Here is a 25,684-nt window from a genome sequence, read left to right on the forward strand (position 1 = left end):
GGCTGTTTTATTTTGTTTTGGTGCCTACGACTTAGAAGTCTTTAAGTGGTCTAAAATTTTAAAGGGGTTCCTGTTATGTTTTATGTTCAGTACGCCTTGAGACTTGAATTTGTAAGATTCTATGAGGGTAGCAATGGGGTGGGAAGTCAATGCATGCTGGAATTGGACTTTGCTATAAATATTTAAGTACACAAATATGATGAAAAAATATTTTGCAATGGGGATGACAAAATATTTAAATATATTTATATATGAAATATTTGTGCTGCCTCAAGACATTTGTCAGGTTGGATGCCTTGCTTTGGAATCTAGTGACATGGGGTTTTCTGTGTTGGGAGTACCCAGATTCGTACCTCCAACAACTTTTCCTGGCTTCCTAATTGCAATTTTGGGTAAACCAATTGTGATATTTGCTAAATTCAGAAGCAATTGCCATAAAGCCTGAGATTCTCTTTTGTTGTTTGCACACAGGTGAGGTCTGCCATAAATCCTATACTCAGTTTTCAAACCTTTGTCGTCATAAGCGCATGCATGCTGATTGCAGAACCCAAATCAAGTGCAAAGACTGTGGACAAATGTTCAGCACTACGTCTTCCTTAAATAAACACAGGAGGTTTTGTGAGGGCAAGAACCATTTTGCGGCAGGTGGATTTTTTGGCCAAGGCATTTCACTTCCTGGAACCCCAGCTATGGATAAAACGTCCATGGTTAATATGAGTCATGCCAACCCGGGCCTTGCTGACTATTTTGGTGCCAATAGGCATCCTGCTGGTCTTACCTTTCCAACAGCTCCTGGATTTTCTTTTAGCTTCCCTGGTCTGTTTCCTTCCGGCTTGTACCACAGGCCTCCTTTGATACCTGCTAGTTCTCCTGTTAAAGGACTATCAAGTACTGAACAGACAAACAAAAGTCAAAGTCCCCTCATGACACATCCTCAGATACTGCCAGCTACACAGGATATTTTGAAGGCACTATCTAAACACCCACCTGTAGGGGACAATAAGCCAGTGGAGCTCCAGCCCGAGAGGTCCTCTGAAGAGAGGCCCCTTGAGAAAATCAGTGACCAGTCAGAGAGTAGTGACCTTGATGATGTCAGTACGCCAAGTGGCAGTGACCTGGAAACAACCTCGGGCTCTGATCTGGAAAGTGACATTGAAAGTGATAAAGAGAAATTTAAAGAAAATGGTAAAATGTTCAAAGACAAAGTAAGCCCTCTTCAGAATCTGGCTTCAATACATAATAAGAAAGAATACAGCAATCATTCCATTTTCTCACCATCTTTAGAGGAGCAAACTGCGGTGTCAGGAGCTGTGAATGATTCTATAAAAGCTATTGCTTCTATTGCTGAAAAATACTTTGGTTCAACAGGACTGGTGGGGCTGCAAGACAAAAAAGTTGGAGCTTTACCTTACCCTTCCATGTTTCCCCTCCCGTTTTTTCCAGCATTCTCTCAATCAATGTACCCATTTCCTGATAGAGACTTGAGATCGTTACCTTTGAAAATGGAACCCCAATCACCAAGTGAAGTAAAGAAACTGCAGAAGGGAAGCTCTGAGTCTCCCTTTGATCTCACCACTAAGCGAAAGGACGAGAAGCCCTTGACTCCAGTCCCCTCCAAGCCTCCAGCAACACCTGCCACAAGCCAAGACCAGCCCCTGGATCTAAGTATGGGCAGTAGGAGTAGAGCCAGTGGGACAAAGCTGACCGAGCCTCGTAAAAACCACGTGTTTGGGGAAAAGAAAGGAAGCGGCATTGAACCAAGACCAGCATCAGATGGTTCCTTGCAGCATGCTAGACCCACTCCTTTCTTTATGGACCCTATTTACAGGTAAGGGTGGACAGGAGACGATTAAATGTGGACGACGTGTGGACAAAGGGCAGGGTTTACAGTTGAAAGCCATGGCTTTTAACAAACCATTTTTGTTATTATTACAAGGCAGAGAGTAAAGTTGTTTGATCTAGTGAATTCATTTTTTATTCAGACGGTCAACTCATTAAGTTTGGACTTATTTTTGGATGTCTCTGAATTTGGGGTTTTGGATGAGGCCCACAGAGTTCTTTCCCCTGACAATAAATTTATTTTTGAACACATTTTTTAAGTGGAAAATATGGGAAAGCCATATTTAAAGCAAGCTGTCAAGTGGCAGAAGAATGAGGCTCCTGAAGGATTAATGCAAATATGTGTGGGTACTCAAGCGGGTCAGGATATTTGGAATGAGGTGGGGTGTAGAACAGCATGCGTTTTCTCTTTGTTAACCGACCAACACATCCTTAATAAGTACCGCTCAGATTCTGTTTCTAAATAAATCTCCTAGGAAGCCAAAGTAAGTGAAATATTAATCACAAAAATGTTTTGTGTATAATGTGAGTGGCTGGTTTTGAAAGACACGTCACTGTTTAATACCTTCGTTATCCAGTTTTCTTTGATGCATCCAAAAGTTCTTTGCGGGGGGGAAACATATATGCTTAATAAAAAGCCTCATAGACAGTATTCTGTTAACACTCACTTGACATTCAGAATGATTTATTTATTTTTTAAATACCAGCTTTCTTTAAAAGTATGAATAATAGTAATTATGCTTATTGTGTATTTTAAATATTACCAAGCATTTTCACATCTACTTTCTCATTCAAGTCTTGAACAATGTCAAGAATTAATGGAAGGCATGGATAATTGCTTATTGGACTTGTTTAAGATGAGACTATTTTCGTATTTTTGCCTGATTCTCTTTCACGAACAAGTTTGTGCTACTCTTTCATTCAACAGTACTCATTGAGTTCCTATTACTTAATAAGTACTAGAGCCGCAAACTCTTTTCACCAAAGATTCCTTTTCTACCTGTATTATCTATAATACATTAACTAAGAAATACTGCCGGTATGCTGAGCGCTACCCCACCTCCCCGCCCCACCCCCCCAGCTTGAAGGGGATTGAAAAGGACAGCGCAAAAATATTTTCCAAGCCATCAGTACCATGCCTGTGCACTTTTTCCCAATTATTATGTCTTAATTCTTGTGGCAGTCTCCATAAGAGAGGTAAAAGAAGGGAAAACAGAACTTCCATATTTGGGGTGTAGATTGTGTGTTACCCATTGCCAGTGAGGTTGTATTTCCAACTCAGTGATACATCTCAGCCCTTTGTGAAGATAATCCCTTAGACTTTTTTTTTTTTTTTCTCAGACCCTCCCAGTGGCAATGGGTTTCCAATTCCGCCACACACCTATTACACTCTTCTCCATCATATCTTAACCCTCTCTGCCCCTTGCTTACGCAAAACTCAGTCTTCTCCCTGGTGTTTCAATCCGAATAAAGGACCTAGGCCTGTCATTCTACCCAAGTCATGAAATGCCTAAACACCAGTTTTAGTGCAAGACCTGAATTGAAATCTCAGCTTTCCCTTGTCTTAAAGTTGTTCTTTTTTTGTTTTTTACTTCATAGAATGGGTATAAGAGGACCTGTTTCAGTAAGTGACATAGTGTATGCAAAACATAGCATCTATAAACTTTCAAGAAGTGGTAGCTGTTTTTATTAATTTTGATTCTATTTTAGAAGCGTGCTTATTCAGCGGTTCTTAAAAAGAAATGTATCAACAGTTGGTAAAAGAAATTAATTTAATCCATGATGTCACTTCCTGCATACTTAATAGAAAATAGAATAACAAACATTTAGAAAGCAGAAGGGATATGCCGATAATTTTTATATTTCTCTATCTTCAAAATGTTCCTCTTCCTTTTCCCTCCATCCCCTTTTGCCTGCCCTGTTTATCAGCAGTGGCATCCAAAAGAGGGACCTCAAAGAGAGGGGAGCAGAATGCATAGGTGCTTAGAAACTCTCCTGCCCTCATTGGCAAGTATGGGGGAAATATAACGAATGTCTAGGGGAACACTTTCTTGGCAGAAAATGACTTTAATTTTCAGAATGAGCTCTGTCCTCATGATTTCAAAATCATCAAGCCTTCTTGTCTGCATTTGAAATGGAAAGGTACAAATCTGTAACCAAGCCTCCGGTTTCATGACTCTTCAGTTTTTATATTTCCTCATTATTATTGTTACTAGTCACCCAATAGGATTTTACCATTGTGAATAGGACCTTCTTTCTATGAGCGCCTAGAAGTGCCATGAGTATTCTTCAAGAGCTGAACAGATGTCTTTATATTTTTATTAGTGTGCTTCCCAGAAATCTACCATTTGTTTTATTGTTAGCTGTTTAAATGTCAGTAATTATGTAGCGATTGATATATGAGACTGATTCATCTTCAAAAACTAATTTTAACCTTTCAGAGTAGAGAAAAGAAAACTAACTGACCCACTTGAAGCTTTAAAAGAGAAATACTTGAGACCTTCGCCAGGATTCTTATTTCACCCACAAGTAAGTATTTTGAATTTGAGACTTCAAGCTTGTAAACTAACTTGTTGATCCTGAAAAGCAGGTGCAATGAAATGAAAGAAATCTTGAGAACATTAGGATTTCCTATGACGCTGGTGTGGAAGAACACAGGAAATTCTAGCAGAATTAAAACCCAAACTCTTTAAAGAAAAAAATTAATATATGTGGAAAAATAACATGTTTTGGGGTGTAAAATTATTGTCTCCTGCTAACTACTTACCGATCCAAAGTATATTTTGGAGTGAACAAAATTCAGTTAAGAAAATAAATATTGAAGTTTTTTTGTGTGTGTGTTTAAAAATTACTGATAATAAGAGATGGGTCAGACTGTGACTCGTCCCAAACTCATGAAGGTCCTTGAAGTCCTTTAGTGCTTAGATAAAAAACAGGAAATGAGTCTACCTGACAAGTTGTTACCATAGAGGGTGAAGGAATTTATCTAGAGACCACTAGGCATTCCAGCGAAGTTCTGTAATTGCACAAGAATTTACCACAATACACAGAGCTATTTGCTGAATGGGGCTGTGTCCATTTATCAAAATATATACAGTTTCTCATCACAAGAAGAATACAAAGCAGTGCCATCTAATTGGCTCATTTCTATCTCCTTACGTATTTGGTTATTTTTAAAAACTGGTTTACCTATCAATCAAAATGTAGAGAATTGTATTGAAAGAACAAATATACAAACATCTTAAACATTTTTTTTTTAACCTGATATTTTGTTTTCCTTATTTCTGATTTTAAAGGTTATAAGCTCTGGTCTTTATAGATGGTAAGCAAAATTTTTATGAAAATGCTTAAAATCAGTGAACTAATTTATTGTGTTTCAACATATTCAAACTAAAAATTGTGCTCCTCTAATAAAACTGGTGGAATTTTATGCAAGATGTCTTATAGAAAGTTGTGAGGTAATTAAATTATCTTGGAATGTGACTCTCCCTGCCCTTCTACCCCCTCCCCCTCTGCTACCTTTTCGTCCATTTTTCAAGTACTTTCCCAACATCCCGAATAACAGAGTATGAGAACTGAAGTACTATCTTCTGGTTAGCTGGAGAAATCTATCATTGTTCAAAAATTCTCTCTATTTCAAAGTGAGGAAATTCATGATTTAGTAGTAAAAGGGTTAGAAATATTCTAGTCACTATTCATTTTATGTGGAAAGGCTAAGGAATGATATGATTTTTATAATTACCTTATGGAAAAGAAAAGAGTTATAAAATAATAAGTGTTTATCAGGTATTTATATTTTACATGTAGGTTGATTTAAATTGCACTTTTAGGCCTCATGGGCTAAGGAAGATGAACATTGCATGCATTTTGTGTCAGATACTGTACGAAAAGTGTATCTTTTTGATAGTTACTTTCTGATTATAACTGAATGCTCACAGGGATATTATAGTTATATATGTTTAGTTATAAGAATCAAATTGTTTCCATATTCTAATTATCTTTAAAATTTAGTAACTAATCACTTCAAAATGAAGTGCTATGGGTACATGGTGTAACGGATGGAAAAAAAGATGGGATTCACGGTCCTTGAGTGACAGTCTATCTGGCTCTTAGTTCCTTATCTGTAGGATGAAGGAGTTGGGTGTAAAGTCCCTATTCTCTCTGAAATTCAGATTTTTAACTAGCCAAAGTAAATTTCCTAGTTCATAAGATGAACAATTTTGCCTACCAATAACTCTACATGTGCATACAAGTGTTACAGTATGTGCATATTTTTAATCACATAATATAAGAAAATGTGCTATCTTTTATTATTTCCAAAGTGAGTGAAGGATCACAAATGATGAGATGTATGTGCAATACTTGGAGAACAGCAGTCATTCCCTCAGAGCCTCGAAAACATGCCTGTAGGAGCAGAGTGTCAGTATGTGTTTCCAGAATGTCAAGTCTTGGTGGAAGTGACTGCCTATTGCTGCTATTAGAACAGGACCCATGAGTGCTAATCAACATATTTAACACCTCATATGTCATGAATACTGACCAATCCGAATGGACTCCTGGAATTCTGGAGCAGGATCTTGGAAGTCCTTGCTGCACCAATGTTAATGCCGCAGTTGTTGGCTGGTGGGCTGTCTGAAGGGTCTTTTGAGATGAGGCCAGGACGGTAGGGGGGCAAGTCAGGGTTCTTGGAGCAGAGGCTGTTTACCAACTACTACAGAAATATTTTATTATTTTTATAAACATTGTAGCTGTTTTCATGTGTAATGGCCGTATATCACTGGGCTACAGGTGGAATAAAGACTGTCACCTGGGAGAAGCTTGGGTCACCCTGTTTCCATCAAGCCTTCAGACCAAATAGTCTGCTCTTTCAGAAAATCTGCCTCAAATGTCCTGAAGTTTCAGCAGAATTCTTCTGTTCTTTCTAGTACTCTATCAATTCCATCCTAGCCTCAAGATCTCCTTTCCCATAAATGAACGCAAACAAAACAAAGACAACCTGCCAGGATTTGGGGGCAAAAATGACTGCTTTGTGGCTGCTTATTAGCAAAAACGCTCAGGTTTGGACCAACGCAGTTCATCTCTCTGAGCCTCTCTATCAGCGTAATGGGCACACCCCACCAGCTTTACCTGGGTGGCTGTATGGGTTCGTGTTAATGTACATAACATGGTACACATCATGCCTGGCAAGTGGAAGGACCTAAATGAGGAAAAGCTCTCATTATTAGTGAATGCGGAAGTATCCCATTTCGAATGTAAAGAAACGTTAGTAAAATGACCTCCTGCCATCCCCTGAGCCCACTTTCTTTAGGGGAGCTCTGATGTGTCTAGAAGTACTTGGAAAGATGCTTAATGTGTTCTTGGTACTGCCTCATTGGGCAGCAGTAAGGGTGGCACAGAGCAGAAGGCCAAAATGGAAGGCTTTGCCTCTGCTCCCAGGCCTTGCCTTTATTTTGTAGCTAAATAAATGCTCGGGTAAGACTATTCATTACTTCATTTTCCAATTTAAAGTACACTGGAGCAAATCACATGGTCCCTCTGGGGCTTCTGTATGTTTGTCTTCCAAATGAGAATAATGCTTTCCCTATGTATTTCTCAGGGTAATAATAATAATATCATCATCATGTATGAGTAAGGGAGAAGCAGAGAGAGAGGGAGAGAGAGAGAATTCCAAGCAGGCTCTGCACTGTCAGCACAGAGCCTGACCAGGGGCTCAAAGTCATGAGCCGTGAGATGACCTGAGCCAAAGTCGGATGCTTAATCAACTGAGCCACCCAGGTGCCTCAAGGGGAACACATACTCTTAATGCTTTAGAGAAAACATAGAAATATCTATATCTATATATCTATATCTATATCTATATATAGATATATAGATATATATATATAAATTCTTGGTAGGGGTATTCTCTGGGCAAGTCTGATTTTATAACTTTTGTATGTCTTTGTATTCTACCCAGCATATTCCTCCCCAGGGCACAATTCTTAATCAATGAAAGGTGAACACCTCAATAGATATTTTAATTCGATATTGATATTTTATTGAATTTTATTAAAAGATTATTAGGCCATCTCACTGACTTTTGGAATAATAATACATATTTTTAAAAATCGTGTCAAAAATGTCTATAAGATATAAGAACACATACACCAAAATTAAAAGATAATTGCTATTTTGTTTTGTTTTGTTTTTTGTTTTCATTTTCAGGGTCTAAAGTCCTCACTCATTTCATTCTAAGAAGTATGTTTGCTGTATCAGGCCACTAGAGGACTATTTATATTTCTGTTTTTCTTTTAGAAATAAGTTAGTTAAATGTAAGGTACAAATATGTACTATAGATGTTCTTCCTAGAAATGTGGTTGAAAATTGTTTGGGGAGTCTTAGTCTAGATTATAATTTAGAAAAAGAATGACAGCCACAAGTAGGTGAGACGGAGGGGATGGGATTATTTTGCGATCTCTGGAAAGTCCATTTCATTGGCTACTTTGTGTTTTAGGTATTTGGCATTTACATTGCTAGCTTTTTCAAATTGCCATAGAAATCATTTGGTAATTGTGTTACTGTAAAACTGGCTATTCCTTGATTTGCCTATATTTTAAATATATTTTTGGTTATTAGTACATTTTATTTCCAGATGTTTGGCTTTGTGTATATCTGCAACAGAAACTCTGTTTCTGTCCTTTATGCCTTCATTTTTATTCTCTTCTTTTTAAAGTGTCTGACTACCCTGTTACTGTATCCCATAGAACTGGGAAAAAGTTAGTCTTTTTCCAAGTTATCTTTTATATATTGATGTGAAAATTACTTAAGTCTTTCGCCCTTCTTCTTCTATTTTGCTTTTGACAAAGTGTTTCTTATTGTTAGATTTCCTCTTCAATAAATCTTTTACCCTTAAAAAACTATGTATCTTCCTTATTAAAGACACCATAACTTATAAAAGCAAGATATAGCTCCTTTACCCAAGCAAAATGATAACTTTAAGGATATAACGTTTGTGTTTCCTGGAAGAGCTCCCAGCTCACTGAAGTTTTCCCAAGTGATTCTTGTCATAAGTTGACATAGGTAACTTTTAATTAATATCCTTATGTGTTCTGACTGCTAATGGTCTGAGTCCCATGCTTGTAAAAGTCAGGTAGTGCATTTCCCAGCACATTACCTTGTTGTTACTTAATAATTCACGTTCGAGTAAATCTCTTATTTTCTTTCTTATTAACAAGAGACTAGATTTTTTTTCAGGAAATTGCTTAAGTTTTATTTATTAAAGTTTAGGAATCTTGTTTTACAGTGAGTAAAAACAAATAAAAAGGAAGTGTCTACTTTGCTATTTAAGATTTGGTGGTAGTAGGTAGTGTTTGGCTTTCTTGGAAGAAAGAACAGTCTGGTTTATAACCTTGATTCTAAAATTTAATTTAGGTAAATAGAGGAAATCCAGCAGTGTTATAAAAACATTTAAGTTTCATTTCCAAAGCCTTTACTCAAGGTACAGTTACATGATAAGCAAAAATTACAAAGTCCGTATAAATGTTAATTTCTCAAAGGATAGATTGCAATAAAGATACTGATACAGAAGTAATTTTTTGTTTTTGTTTCAATTTTGCTCCCAGTTCCAACTGCCTGATCAGAGAACTTGGGTAAGTTTCCTACTTATATTTTTGACTCAAATAATGTAGCATTAAAAGGAAAACAACTTATAAAGTGCTGTACAGATGATAAAGGATTCTGAGCCACTTTCCATTAAATGATATGGCTTCAGCGGATAGTTTTCCCGCTTGGTCAAGCTGCAAAATCCCTTCCGTTTTAATTGGGCATTTAGTGTGCTAGAAATTGTTTACAGAAAGAAGTTTATTTTATAAATGTGACCCATTCCATGTAATTATACCTTGATGTAGAACTCCTTCTCGGCACTTGGGAGCATGTTGTTAAAACAGCCTTCGAAATGGGTCACTAAGTGGAAACAACCATTATTTGGGGGAGCCTATATCAGCATGTTAAAGATGCTTTTGATAAAGCCTTCAAAAGGTTAAAACCTGAACCTACACGTAGACACAAGCTGACATTGGAATCCACATCCGTATATCCCAGGGCAGAACTTGGTTCTGGTTATTTGGAATAATAAGACTAAATGTTTAGAAATCCATGTCTAACTAGGAAATGGATCTTTTAGCCTTGGGTCTCACTTCCTCAAATTTGTTTCTATTTCCAGATACAGTCAGTTGTCAGGTAGTGATGCTAGGTATTAGCTTTCTTTTTTGTCCAAAATGCAAAGAATACTGCTTGTTTACTTTTCACTCTCAAATAAACCTTGGGTCAATGGAAATACATATAAATAACACATATTACAGAATTTCTTCTAATCATATGTAATTCTACACCTTCATTCTCTTCTTTACTCAAAATTATTCTGATTCTGAGATATGAGTAAAATCTTGGAATATGGGTCAATTTTTTTGGTCACCATATAGAAGTGTATCAATCAGTTCAAGTTGGAACACTTTAGCACTTGCCTATTTCCTCTGACATTAGATTTTCTTTACCAGAAATTCCTCCATTTTATTTCTTCTGTGGACTATGGGATGAGTTGTGATTTTTCTCATTTTGATAGACAGGGATTAAGTCCATTTATTTCAAAAGTCCATTTATTTAAAAAGAAGAGAGAAAGAGGAACAGGGAAGGAGGCAGGGGGAGAGAGAGAGAGAGACTAAGACTTCCTTAGACAAAGTTGTGCAGTTGATGGGCTTGGGCTTTGATGACCATGACCTGTATTTCCAGTGTTTCTCTTCTGCCTTTCCTGGCAGAGATCCATCCTGAGTATCATGCCTCAGGGTCCTCATCCTTTATAAGGTGGCATATTGCTTGACAATATCTATGTCATTGGCTGCTTTATTTGTCATATGCTATCTCCTACATAGCACGCCCAATGGTTCTACCAATTATACAAAGCCAATCCAGATTTTAAGTTAGACCCCCTTTCCTGGTGATGCAGTGGTAGCAACTGCCATTTCAGTGCTTTGGAAACACATCCATTCCCTGAATCATAGGGTTTTCAGAGCCATGATTTATAGTCTTATTATAAAACATAGATATTAGTGGGAACTACTAAAATATTAAAGTATATCATTCTGAGTGGTAAACAAATTCTAAGGGGTTTCGTAATCATGACTGCTGAATGTGATACATGGAGTGAGATAATTGTAAAATGTGAATACTTAACATTTCCCCCAAATGGCCACAATTTTGAGATTTCTTATGATTATCAAGGGAATAAATATAGAAAACTCCCAAATCTACAAACTTTCCCATCATAAGTTATTTATGAAAAGTTAGTTGTTTTATGATAAAGACATGTGTAATCTAATTTGTAAAACATTAAGGCACATAATTCATGGTGCCATTGGACATATCATTTCATATCATCAGGTTGTCACTTTAATGGTTTTAATGAGAAACTTCTTTATGTCATCAATTGTTGGCTGCCAGATAATAAATGTTAGGCTAAGTGCTTAGGACCCAGTTGATGATATCTTGCCTGCTGAAATGTTTTTAAAAATACTAACTTTATTTGACTAGAGAGATAACTACATTTTTTGGTAGGATCTAGGGAATTGTGTCTAAATATTAGTTTGCGTCAATATAAAGTTAATAGTCTCTTGGGGACTGAAAGGGGGTGCAATGACTTCCTTTTCCAGACATCTGGCTGCAGATACCATCAACAACTATTGTATATATAAATAAAAATTACTGTTCCATAGGAAAAAAAAAAGCCCTGTCATTAACTGATCAGAGATTAGCGTATGACATTAATAGGACACAGGGAAATGCATTTCTAAAATACATGATCTAACTTTTCTTCCTTTATTTTCCCCATTCTCAGCAAATTTCTTTTTTATAGTAGTACACATTGCCCTCTTCATTGGATTGTTCATAATTGAAATATAAATGTAGCTAGATTCTGTTCCATTTATCCCAATTCACCTTCACTTCTAAAATACCAAACCAGACATTCAAATGAATGTCAAAACATATTACTTCTCTTGTAAAATGCATGTTATTTCAGGAGGAGCATCACATGAGTCAGCTTACAGAGTGAAAAAGTTAGAGTTTTGACCTGTACACTAGATGAAGCTCATCTTTTTTTTTTTTTTTTACTTTTGTTTTTTAATGTTTATTTTTAAGAGACAGAGAGAGACAGAGCACTAGCAGGGGAGGTACAGAGAGAGAGGGGGGACACAGAATCCGAAGCAGGCTCCAGGCTCTGACCTGTCAGCACAGAGCCCGACACTGGGCTTGAACTCACGAACTGTGAGATCATGACCTGAGCCGAAGCCGGCCGCTTAACTGACTGAGCCACCCAGACGCCCCTAGATGAAGCTCATCTTAATCCAGCACCTTAATCCAAGATATAGGCAGACTGATGTTGGGCACAGAATTGCTAAACCACCCAACTGGCAGATATCTAAGTCACTTCTATCTGTCCTATTGGGGAAACGTCTTCTTTTCAACTGAGGTCAAGTGCAATCAGAGCAAATCTCATGAAGATGAAAGGGAGGATTCATGGTGGCTTTTAGTTGGAGTGTTTGCTAGCTGGACAGAAAGTGGTGTTTGTGTGTGTGTGTGTGTGTGTGTGTGGTGTCAATATGTACCCTCAGTTGACTTTCGATCTTCCTTCTCTCCCTTTTCTCCACTCCAGTTCAATCTTCTTTTCATTTGACACCAGAAGCCAAAGGTGGGGGTGGCTTTATAAGAGAAGCGTTCGGGTCACCCCTATTCTTTTTCTTATTATCTTTAAGAATGCCAGTGTTTAGTCATCAAGCCCATAGTGTATTTTTTTGTTTCTTGATAGTTTCCCCAAATTGAAATAGTTTGAAGTAATGTAATCACAATGATCTTTCTTCAAAAAGAGATATTTGCTGCTACTAAAGCAAGACACATTTCTCAACAGCCAATTGCTCTTAAATAAGTTGAAGGGCTTGTAGTTTATATGTGCTATAGATGAAAGCCGAGAATAATAGTCATGAGTAAACTATTTTCCATATAAAAGGAAAAGTGTTTCTAGAAGATATATCGCCACAGGAATCTCAGTGTCAGCGGGGCGGACACTCGAATGATTTAAAACCACTAGATAATGAAACTTTACTCCAATATTAAATGTACATAAATAAAACATTAATAATCATCACCCATGCACTTGCTATTCTTCCCAATAAATATATGCGATCATGACCCTTACCCTTGCTTGTTTCTGCTAATCAGCTTGAAGGCCAGAGGTCATTTTTCACTCAGACAGTTTATTCCATGGAGGGTGGAATATCCAAATGATTCTCTGCAAGACACAATTAGAAGGAATAAATGCAAATAAAATCGTGTCATAAAATATTTCTGGATTGATTTTTAAGAAGGAAAACCCCACACAAGACAAAAATGCTAATGCCCTGGCTGGAGGAGGATAATGACCGTATTCTGTAGGGACAGAATTTCCGCCAACCTCTCTGAGCAGCGGCATCAATTCCATATCTCTGCCCTGTGATCAGTATGTGTCAAAATCCTTCATAGTGACAAATGTGCTGTCCACTTGCATCTGTGGAGAATGTTTTAGCAGCTGAGTGATTATGAATCAAACCCCTGAGCTTATAGCCCCTACCGCCTCCCAACGCGTTCACATTTGTCGTCTGACAAGTAAATGTATCTTGACTTTCCTCTGAGATTTTTTGCACCATGTTTGATGAAAGACATTTGGCAAATTGGCAGTGGTACCCTGTACGTTGCAATTTGTAGCTAGCATTAGGAGTCCGGGCATGAAATGAGAGGGCAGACTCCAGGATAAAGGGAAAAAAGAGAGCTAACTACAACATGAATAGTCATTTGAAGAATCAGGCGTGCACTATATTCTTTGTAAGAAGAGCATCATGGTCAGGCCATTCTGTTAAGAGGTTGCTTCTCCGTAAGGAGCCAGTGGTATTCCATCCAGCTGCCCAGCCATGGAATACATATTTTGTTAATTTTCCTTTTGAGTAGGAAGTGATACCTTTTCTTTCTAACCTGAGCTCATAAATTAGGCCTTCAATTGTGTCCTGCCATTTCATCAGGGAAAGAATCATCCTCTTGGATTGAACAGTTGTTGGAATGTGCGGTTGTTGCCATTTTTATCCTTGTGTGGAGTCTCCTGGTCTAACACCCCAGCTCTTTGAGAAACACACAGAGTGCATATAGAGTGCAAACACCTTCTTAACAGCTTTCCAAGCTCTCTGGTGGCATAGTGCCTGAGAGCCAAATAAATAATGGGTGAGTTGATTTAACAGGATGGCCTGAGAGTTTGCTTTTCTACTTAAAAATTCAGTAGTAAGCAGCTTCCAAATAAAATATGAGCCCTAAGGAAACTTAACATTTGGGGAGAGTTGAAGGAAAGGGGCGAGTCCTTCTAACTAAGGACAGTAAGGATCAAAGTAAATGCCACCCTCTGATTGTGACTGTCAAATACATATGCAAGTGGACAAAAACTTGAAGATTATAAGGCAAAGAAGTTAAGATGCTTGAGAGGAAGAATTAGGCAGGGTAGTTCTTCAAGATTATTTCTCTAAGAGTGAGGTTACACTAACTACCCCCCTTATTAATGCCCATGCCAAGTTATACGACATGATCTATCATGAACTGTCATTTCAACCTGATCTTAATCCAGAACAAATTAATATTTCATCAAAATTCTTTGTATATGATCACACTTAAAAATCTAGTATATCCAGATATTAACATAGCCATAGGCAAAACACCTCTTACACATTTCTTTTTTTTTTTTTTTTCTGCAGTACACCCATCTGGCTTAAACTGTAACTTTGGAACACTTGATGTTTTCCATGCTGTGAATTCTCTTCATGGAATGCCATGCTTCCTATGGTTTTTATTACCTAGGCAAGGCGTGCAGGACCTTTCCCTATAATTTCCACTTTACTGTTGATATCCGTAACACAATACTAATGCTGTCTCTTAACGTAGTAAACATCTAATTTGGCTTTATTATTGCTCATGTGTTTCATTGCTCAATTGTATATCAAATGGTCATAAAGTGGCCTAACCATGGTCTTATGAAAAAGTTCACCCAGCATTGTATAAGCATGATTCTACCTTAGTTATTTCCTAAATCCACGAGTCCTCTTGTTGTTTGTCTAATATTGGGCCACTACAACCTTTTAATACAGTCTACTGCCTTCAGCAGATTTGATGCTTCCCTTTTATTAATGATTTCTTGATTTGCTAGAGATGATTACAGAAGAAAAGATGTCAGACTAGTCCTTCATGGTCTTATGCTCTTGCCTTGCAGATGTCAGCTATTGAAAACATGGCAGAGAAGCTCGAGAACTTCAGTGCCCTGAAACCAGAGGCCAGTGAACTTCTGCAGTCAGTTCCCTCCATGTTCAATTTCAGAGCGCCTCCCAATGCCCTGCCAGAGAACCTCCTGCGGAAAGGAAAAGAACGCTACACGTGCAGGTAACTGCTAAGACAATTGTGGCTGACTTTCCAAACGTCTCCCCTCTGATTTCAAAAGACCCCTCCATTTGTTTGGGAAATTATTCGTGACTGGATGATTAAGAGTGACCATGATAGATCTCAAGTACTTCAAAGTACTCTTTATTTAGGGAGATATAAAAGTGGTGGTTTAAAAAAATTATTATTAAATGAGAATTTGAACACAAGCCATTTGGGTGTGATAAATGAGGTTGGAAACAGTCCAAATACTTGTTTCACTTTGATATTTATGAATTTTCTTTCATAGTTAATTATTTTCATGCAAAGGTATAATACTACTGTCTTCAAGCATACATTTATTAATTGTCATGGCATTGAAGAATAAGGCCATTAACAAAGGACGAATAAGGTCGATAAGTGAAGAAAGCTAGTTAATAAGTTTCTTGTTACCCATCACTATTACAGTAAAGCTTGTTTTTTCTTTAATAAATTGTGCATGTAATTTCTGAATTGCCTTCAGAAATTTGTGACATCTGACTCAGGCATATCAATTTATCTGCTCTTTGGAAAATGTGTCACTTTCTTTCCAGAAAAGCTTTTATAGCAACATACCTTGATGGATGAGGTCTTAGAATCTTGTCTGATCTGATACCACTCAATGTACAGAGTTGTCACTGTGGCTAACATATAAAATGAGTTGAAACATTTGAAATCTGTTTACATCAACCCAGAATCACAGACTCTTGTCATTTTTTTTATCCCCTTGTCTGGTTCAGTTTTGTGACTATAAAGATATAGAGTTAATAAAAGAGGCGTATGGGGGTCATCAAAACTAAAGTCTATTTTCATAAACTGCTTGCTTATGCATGAGCAAATTCAACCAGATCTCATAATGCAGCCTTTATTTGTGGAGTTATTTATATCTGTAGAATGGCTTTGTTGCAAATTTTAAATACCAAAGACATGTGATTCCCATGCAAGATTAATTAAATCAGGAATACGCATCTGGCTTCTATGCAGTTTGAGTGAAATAAAGTCGATTGTGCTGACTTTCTCTTATAAACATGTTTCATAACAGATACTGTGGCAAGATTTTTCCAAGGTCTGCGAACTTAACACGGCACCTGAGAACCCACACAGGAGAGCAGCCTTACAGGTTTGACAATGATTTTTACTAAATATCTTCGTAAATATTATAGCAGTTAGAATGGATTCCTCCCTCTAATTGGAGGCTACTTTTTTGCATGCCTGAATGTATGCCCTTTTAGTTTTGAGTCAAAGAAGAATTGGCGAGTGGTTAGGATAAAAATTGGAAGAGTCCTAATGTTTTAAATCAAGGCTTCCGGCATCTCAGTTTAAAAGGTCTAGCAGTAACTAGGACAGAATAAGCATTTTAGAAATGTTAGCCATTTTAAAAATTATTTAAAAATTTATTTTAGTGCTCTCTTCTCAATAGTTAGTGCTGTATTAACTGACAGTAATCATAACATTGCAGCCTCCCTTTTCAAGCCTTAAATCTCTACTCTGAGTTGACAAGCCATGTATAACTTTGTTTCCCCAGTACAGTTAAGTCAGTGTCCCCAGGTCCCATTACGAGGTTTAAGGAATAAACTTTAAACCTGGAGAGGAAGAAGAAGATGTGGAACTAGGAGTAGAAAAAATCAAATAGAATATATTGTAGGAAGAGGGGCAATTCTACCAACAATTTCTAAACTACCTCTTAGCTTATTCTGCTGAATGTAAAGATCAGCGATCTGACACATGGGACATGTGTCTAATTATAATATTATTATTTACCAAAGAATTAAAATCATCAACATCATCTTCCTTTTTACGATATAATCTACTTGTTTTATGTGCAATGCTTTGCGCCTAGTGTTAGATGCTCATGAATATTTGTTAAAGGATTAATGTTATTTATCTTAAATCATATTGTAATTTGATTCTGCTTTGAAATTCTTATGCATTGCATATGTGTGAAATTATTTTTGTCTGCATGCTCACTTTTCACATTAAAATAAATAATTTCTCAGGTTTCAAAGGTTTAAAAAAATTTTTTTTTATGTTTATTCATTTTTGAGAGAGAGAGAGAGCATATCAGTTGGGGAGGGCAGAGAGAGAGGGAGACACAGAATCTGAAGCAAGCTCCAGGCTCCGAGCTGTCAGCACAGAGCCTGATGCAGGGCTCAAATGCATGAACTGTGAGATCACGACCTGAACTGAAGTCAGATGCTTAACCGAGCTTAACTGTTAAACCGAGCTTAACTTAAACCGAGCTTAACTGAGCCACTCAGGCCCCCAAAGACTTTTTTACATATAAGAATAAGCAAAGGATCAGGACAGTGAATGCTAATGTGGAGAGGATTGAAATTTTAAGAGAAAACCAGAGGAACTTAAATTCAGAAAATAAAGTGTTTTCTTAAATTCTTTGCTTTCTTACATGTTTTATAAATTACTATTGGCAAGTCATATTTCTACTTTATATGTGATACAATGGCCTTTATATGATATTTCTAATTTATATGTGATAGAATGGACTTAAAATAAAAAGTTTCAGAGAGATAGAAAAATGGCAGGTGGTAGGTGATTTCCCTTTTTGAGAAAATTTTTCAGACTCCAGGAATTCTGCTTAAGTGGAAGAAAGATTTCAACACTTACATTTTGTTATGGCCAGGGATCTGGTGTGCAACTGTATCATGCTCATTTTACTCTTTCTTTGCACCTGAATTACTGGTTTTATTCCCCATAAATGGTGCTATTATTGTATGTATATTTAAAAAAAAACAAGCCAGAATTTTTGCATAGCTGGAGATCATAAGCAATTACTTACGTAGCTCCTCTGTTCCACAAGGGAAGAAATTCAGATGCATAGATGTTAACTGCCTTCTGTAAAGTCTGGTACTAAAAGATCCAGAATTAAAACCCAGTCATGGAGCTCCCATGTCAGAGTTTTTGTCTTACACCATGATCTCAAAGGCTCCCATGATCCCCATGTTTACATCCAAATTCTGAATTGTGTATTGTTCATGACTGCGTTATGTATTCATTTTAGGAATTTTTGAAACTTAGACTGTTAACCACCTACTAATTTATTGGAGCAGAATGGAATGATTTTTTATTCAGGAGCACTCAAACCTTTGGCTAGGACGTTAGCAGAGGAAAAATACAAAGTAACAGATGATTACTGTGTAAAATTTTCTTATTGGCTGATTTTATTTATATTAGAGTGGGTGATGTGTATTAGATTTGGAAAAGCCCCTTTGCATACGAGCAGAAAGTTGGAAGCATGTCAAAGACAAAATCTGTCCAACTCATGATGTATGAAGAAAATGTTTAGAGTGAAAAAATTTTAGAGCAGTTGATGGGAGTATAAGTTTTCTCTAGCGGTGTTTTCTAGGTTATTCTGTTTGGTACAACACAGTTGTGCTTATTGTATCATTATTCTCGTTGTAGTGGGCTTTGGGAGTCAACAGAGCAGCCCATGACACACATATACATATATAATATATATATATATATATATATATATATATATATATATATATTCAAAAGCAGAGGCTAAAATATTATAACTACACTGAATGTGGGGTTTCACACACTTTTAAATTAATATTATAAGTGAAGAAAGTTGGGGAACCTCATCATGCCAGGGCATTTAAGGGGGAAAATTAAATCAGTCGTTGAGTTGGTTTATTGATACTATGCCAAAGTAACTAGTTTAACAGATTTATTTTCCTCACTGAACTGACTAGACTTCTGGCATCACGTAGAGACAGCCGAGGAAACCCAAACACTTCGAGTGGAATGGGGTGATTTCTGATGTAGAGCACTCGAACCACTGAGTCTACATTTAGAAGTGGGAGGACAAGGGCCCTTCGCATATGGAAGAATAAGTTAAAGATTTTCTGGCTGCTAAGTTAGAAAGTTTCACTTAGAAGTCATCTGGAGAAAGCTAATTTTTTCCCCCAAGCAACACACACACCCACAAAACCCCACACAAACAAATCATGCAATATTTACTTTAAAATGCCAAAGGAGAATACCCCATAAATTGCCGCTTTTCTTCTTTATCCATAAGAGCTAGGGGGTTGAGGGTGGGGAGGGGGAGGCATTACATTTTTATTTAGATTAAAAGAGAACTTTAAAATAATTTATGAATTTTTTTTAATCCCATGGGAGGCAAAAACAATTAGCCAACTAATAATAAGTGCTTTCTTGGAAAACTGACCTGGTTCAGAAATGCCACAAACTCTTTCAGAAAAATAGAAATGGAAAACTGGGGGCAATAGGAAGAATGGAGATTAATGAAGACCTTTGTTTTATTCCAAAAGGAGAATTTAGTGCCACTCTTCTTTTCTTTTTTTTTTTTATTTAAAAAAAAAATTTTTTTTTAACGTTTATTTTTGAGACAGAGAGAGACAGAGCATGAACGGGGGAGGGTCAGAGAGAGAGGGAGACACAGAATCTGAAACAGGCTCCAGGCTCTGAGCAGTCAGCACAGAGCCCGACGCGGGGCTCGAACCCACATACCGCCAGATCGTGACCTGAGCCGAAGTCAGACGCTCAACCGACTGAGACACCCAGGCGCCCCTCTTATTTTCTTTTTTTAAAAGATTGAAGTCTATTAGAGTAAAGGCTCTGTGGGTTTGTCATTGCTGCAGATTATGAAAATCAGTGTCTTTAGTATCAGAACCAGTTATTCACAAAGTTTTAAAACTTTGGAAGAGTTGCTGCTCTTTTTGAGAATATAATGGAAATTCCTTTAGGATTATCCATTTAAAAAGTGAATTTACTAAGAAACTATTTAATCAGACTGTGCAATTTTGAATTTAAGAATGCTTTTTGTATTTTATTTGAAAACTACGTGAATTGTTTCATGTTTGTTTAGGAAGGATTTATATGTATTGTTCTAAGCAGAAGATAAAATAATGCTACTGTTTCTTAATGTCCTTAATTTCATGAGGTTTATCTAAAATATGAAAACTGATGACTCTAATCCGTTTTGGAGCGATCCAATCACCAATATTTTATTATTATTTTTATGGTTTTTCATAAAGTCATGAAAATCTTTAAAGGAATCAAAATCTATGGGAATTGAAATCTTGACTCTGTGAATAGGATTCTTGCCTCTGCCTTTTCTCTAAAATGTTTTATGGGTGATAACTTTGGATATCTGGCTTTCTAGTCTTGAGAAATACCTTTCGATTTAGTTGTGAATATTTTCTCTGTGTTTATTTTTCAGATGCAAATACTGTGACCGATCATTTAGCATCTCTTCCAACTTGCAAAGGCATGTTCGTAATATCCACAATAAGGAGAAGCCCTTTAAGTGTCACTTATGTGATAGGTGTTTTGGTCAACAAACCAACTTAGACAGACACCTAAAGAAACATGAGAATGGGAACATGTCGGGTAGGTAATCAATTGTGTTATGAGGAGAGGATGGCTTAATTTCCTCATTTTCAAAGATAATTGTGAATAATATTGTATGTCCACTATACTTTAAAAAAAGAGAGATAATTGTGATCTTTCTTCTCCCCTTCCACTTTGACACCCGAACCAGATCCTAAAATTTGCAACATGTTTCCCTTGAGATTATAGAATGATGTGAATGATGTGATTGTTGAATAATCTATAACTTGGGGTCTTATTTGGATTGGTTTTTTATTCTGGATTCGTCTCAATTGTTAATTGCAAACAAAGAGAACCATGACCCAATCTCATAGGAGATGAATGAATCAAGATTTCCTAAATTGCAGGGAGCAGTTTTCCACCTGTTGTACAGAATGCAGACTCCGGGCATGGCAGGATTTCCAAAGTGGCATCCCAGAATACCATGCTCTGAGTATTAACTGAGAAACAGTGGCTGCTTGTGTAGGAGTTCTACAGTTCAGAGAATATCCCTAGAGTAACTTTGCAGGGATTAATGGTAAAAGATTGTTAACATGATCAGAGTAACCCATAGCAAATGATAGTGGTGTGCAGTTTGGGTTACAAATTCTGATGTAGAATTAAGTTAAAAGTATCAAAAAATTAGCCTTCCCTTAACTCAGACTTGCCAGCACATAGTTAGCAGGGGAAATGATAGTTTCTAGAGAATCAGGAAAACTACTTGGGGGCAAGGAAAGGAGCAAGCATGGGGTTCAGAAAAAAAGATTTTAAAAACAGAAAAAAGTTGAAGTTGTTCAAAGTAGTAATCTTTACCTAAGAAAATTGTTTTATGATTAATCCTTCCTTCCCTGTACAGGCACATTGCTTACGATATTTGGTGGCTACTACGTAGAACTATATGCTGTGTGCTTTCCTCTAAGCCAAAAGTCAAATGATTGTGGTCTAAAGATACTGGGTTTTAGAGACAAAAGTCTAATTCAGTGTAGAACACTGGTGGCACTTTCCAACCACATGCACCCTTCCAGAATACTCCCATAATTTTCTAATCAAAAGTATTTTAGAAAATAACTAACTGAGTTAAAAATGTAACATGTCCAAGTTCAATATTTATTTGTGGGCCCAGATTATAACTTCATTCAACTGAGAGATGGTCTCACCTCTTATCATGAATGTGTAGACTATTATGGTGAACTACTGGGTTGTAGATATCTTGTGCGAAAGCTAAACAGCATGAAGCAAATGTTGGTAGAAATTGGACCACATATAAGGTGTTTATAAATGTGTAAGTTGATAAAAACCTTACAACCATCCTTTGTTAAGGTATTGTGATTCTAATTTTATAGGTAAGGAAGCTGAAGATCATCCTACATACAGCAGATCCCTTATTGTCCCCTTAATGCCGTATCACCTCAGTCTCTGGGCTGGCGTGTCAAGTTTTACTCACTGCTTCATCCACTAAATCAGAATATAGAGTTTTTAGCATGTTTTCAGTCTTTCTTTGGTAGCGTACTTTAACACAGGAGCAATAAATACATATTGATTGCAACCAGGACTGAGTATACAGTTTCTTCGGGCAGAATCTATTTAAGGCCTCTTTATAATTTGCCTCACCCTGTTTCCTCATAATATGAATGTCAATGTTCTCATGTCACGGTGGGAATGAGAGGAAACTGTGGGAGAAGCACCTTTGGGAGACTGTACCTCATGATTTCAGTGGTTCAAAATATTCTCCAGGGGACTTTCATGGGCATGTATGTGGTAACTGGGGAAGACTTTGGCCTCCTAATGTTACCATTATTAATATTCAAAAGAACCTGTTTTAGGAAACACTGATCAGATGAAGAAGAAACAAGGTTCACAATAAGTTGCCATGTTGATAATAGTCTTTTTGACAAAAGGCTCTCTCCCCTCAGGTACGGCCACGTCGTCGCCTCATTCCGAACTGGAAAGTACAGGCGCGATTCTTGATGACAAAGAAGATGCTTACTTCACAGAAATTCGCAATTTCATTGGGAACAGCAACCACAGCAGCCAGTCTCCCAGGAACACAGAGGAGAGGTAAAGCAGGGTTTTTCCTTTTTTAAACTCTATAAAATCAATACGTTCCAAATAGATTTGCTGTGCTCACTTTGGTGAGCACCACCGATGGCTGGCATTTATTTAGTGCAGGTTAAATACTAAATGCTCTTTTAAGCACTTTACATGTATGAATTTAATTATCATGATAACCCAATGAGGTAGCAACCATTACTATGGAATTTTATCAGTGAAGGAATGAAGATATTGAAGGTTAGATAACTTGCCAGAGGCCACATAAGTAATTAATAACTGGGACTCAGCCTGGGCTCTCTGGTTCCAGAGCCCATGCTTTTACCACTGTTCTGCCCTGCTTCTCTTGATAACTAATTAGAATATTTTATCAAAACTTGCCAAGCAGAAGGGAAGGCCACCACAGGGATTCAGTTGAGTCAGTAGTGGTTACTATTATATATCATATGTATATTACAGATAATATGTGAGTATATCTATCAGTATGTGTATATGTATATGTATCTATCAGTATGTGTAATATATATATCTGTATATACATTTGTGTGTGTGTATATATATATGTACATATCTATATATAAAACACCCATTGAATATAATGTAAATAGCTTTTACATAGAAATAAGTTGAGACTTCTTGATAAGATTCTCTCACTACCTGTATGCTCTCAGGTGAATGAATATTCATTGAATTTCAGTATGTTTGTTTCACTGGGTGTGATCATCCTTGTTTTCAGTGACCTGGTGCCCTGGCTACCTCTTGTTATCATCAATGTCAAGCGTGTATGGCTTAATTCAAAAAGAAAATTTTTAATGCTGCTGATAATAATAATAATTAACATTTATCTAGTGTTTACATTTTATGTGATGTTAATGAAACATTATTTTACCAAAACTCCAGGATTTAATTTTTCTTTTCTGTAAGTTATAATTAAGTATCTGATATTGAGAGCTAGATTTTTCTGAACATAACTATCCAGTAGCCTATTAGATTAGGATGTTACATAGTCAATTTTAATGTCACATGGAATTAGTTAATGAAGTTCTATTACTTTTCATCAAACAAGTATTATTGTTTGTGTCCTCTATTTTTTGATGCTGTTAAAAGTCAAATAATTATTTTAGGTAGTTTTTACATTAAGGCAAGCTTCAAACAAACATCATTTCCCAAGATAACAAAATTATATGACCAGTTCTGTTCTTCAACTTGTATAAAGCATGTGTGTGGAAAAAGGAGAGAAGATCTGCTATTACATGACCCTTCCCAGCTTCTAAGAAGTCTGATAAGAGCTATGACTTTGTGCAGTTGGACATATCTTTCCCTCTGCTTGCCCATTTGTGTGTGTGTGTGTGTGTGTGTGTGTGTAAAAGAGAGACAGAGAGTATGAGAGAGAGAGGAGGGAAGGAGGGAGAGGAGGCAGATGATCAGAAATACAAAGTAGTAAGAACAAGTAGGTAAGAGAGTTACCAAATTACATTTTGATAATGAAATATACACGATACAAAAAGAAATGTTGAACAGAAACCACCATTTGGGTTCTGAGATGCCTTTTCAGACTCTCTAGCCCTTACTTGGAAATTTGTGAGCCTGCATAGAGCTGCGACATCTGGTTTCAACATGTCCAAACAGCACAGAAGTAAGAAGATTGAGTCATTTAACTCCCCTCCACTCCTATCGGGGCTACTTTTGATGAATCATTTATCCCCCATAAATTGCCACATTTGAAAGCATAATTAACAAATAGTTTTTTTTAATCATGTTGGCTTTGTTACTTTTGGTTTTCATCCATGCATTCTTTGGTTCTTTTACTTTTTCTTTCATTTTTAAAAAATAACAGTTTCAATCCATTCAAGCAAGCAAGTTGGCAGTATGTCTGGAAACTAATAATTTATGTCTGTGCAAAACATGTTTTCATCATTCTTTGATAAAAGAGGTTAAGAGCTTGGCTGTATAAGAAGGTTAACAATGGTAATATGACTGTTTTTAAGATTTTTACCATGTATATCTGTCACACCCAACATTGTTTTGTTTATTTTATTTACCCTGGAAAATCTAAATATTAAATTATACTCCTTTTTGTTACGTGGGGATGTGATGGATACATTGTTGATACCTAATCTCCCATGATCTGAAAAATCGTTCCATTTAAGTGTGAAAATCATACATTTCTGTAGCAATAACTTAAATTTCAACAAACTTTCTGAATTTGGGGAAGTGTTTTAACTTCCCTGGTCATATATCTTTAAAAAGAGGAGGTTAGGAAGAGATATTCTGTAGTTCAAAGCATTTGTAATCAATTTGAAACCAAGTTAAGTTTGACTTTTATTTATATTTTATTTTTTTTATGTTTATTTATTTTTGAGAGAAAGAGACAGAGCGTGAGTGGGGGAGGGGCAGAGAGAGGGGGAGACACGGAATCTGAAGCAGGCTCCAGGCTCTGAGCTGTCAGCACAGAGCCCAACGCAGGGCTCGAACTCACAAACCCTGAGATCATGACCTGAGCCAAAGTCCGTTGCTTAACTGACTCAGTCCAGGCACCCCTAATTTTGACTTGTAAATATTACAGTGAAACTTAAATTCAATTTTTACATTCTTCATGTTTATTTTAAAGCCTGAGAAGTTTGTCTTCGTTTTATAAATGCTCTCAAATGTATTCAACTGGGACTTCTATGTAATTAAACTCTTTTTTTATAATTAAACTTTTGAATCACATAATACAGTCCTTGCAACCACAAACTAAAGTATTACAAATGACTTTTAAAAGATAATATTATTCTTTCGTATCATATTAGACATGCATACTAAGTAAGCTTCAAAAGATATTTGCATAATTACATTTTTAGATAATTTCCTACCCCAAAGTTCTTCTGGGAAACAAGGAACTTTTTACATTCAGACCTTCAAGAATAATTTGAAAACAGTACAAATAAGTGAGCTCTCAATCATTTCC

General features: G+C 36.6%; 1 protein-coding gene across 6 annotated transcripts in view; it reads left to right on the forward strand.

Annotated features, from left to right (window-relative positions):
• The window catches only part of MECOM (MDS1 and EVI1 complex locus), a 557,439-nt gene that overhangs the window by 525,567 nt on the left and 6,188 nt on the right, over positions 1 to 25,684 (forward strand). For 3 of the 6 annotated variants that reach the window (XM_042954308.1, XM_042954309.1, XM_042954313.1), the window contains 7 exons: positions 472 to 1,828; positions 4,281 to 4,368; positions 9,441 to 9,467; positions 15,149 to 15,315; positions 16,373 to 16,450; positions 20,537 to 20,706; positions 22,599 to 22,743. In XM_042954308.1, the coding sequence (XP_042810242.1) occupies positions 472 to 1,828; positions 4,281 to 4,368; positions 9,441 to 9,467; positions 15,149 to 15,315; positions 16,373 to 16,450; positions 20,537 to 20,706; positions 22,599 to 22,743 (2,032 nt within the window). The remainder of the gene's footprint in view (positions 1 to 471; positions 1,829 to 4,280; positions 4,369 to 9,440; positions 9,468 to 15,148; positions 15,316 to 16,372; positions 16,451 to 20,536; positions 20,707 to 22,598; positions 22,744 to 25,684) is intronic. The other 3 variants (XM_042954311.1, XM_042954312.1, XM_042954314.1) reach the window with 2 other exon arrangements.

Source organism: Panthera leo, chromosome C2, assembly GCF_018350215.1.
Source record: "Panthera leo isolate Ple1 chromosome C2, P.leo_Ple1_pat1.1, whole genome shotgun sequence".
NCBI lineage: Eukaryota > Metazoa > Chordata > Mammalia > Carnivora > Felidae > Panthera > Panthera leo.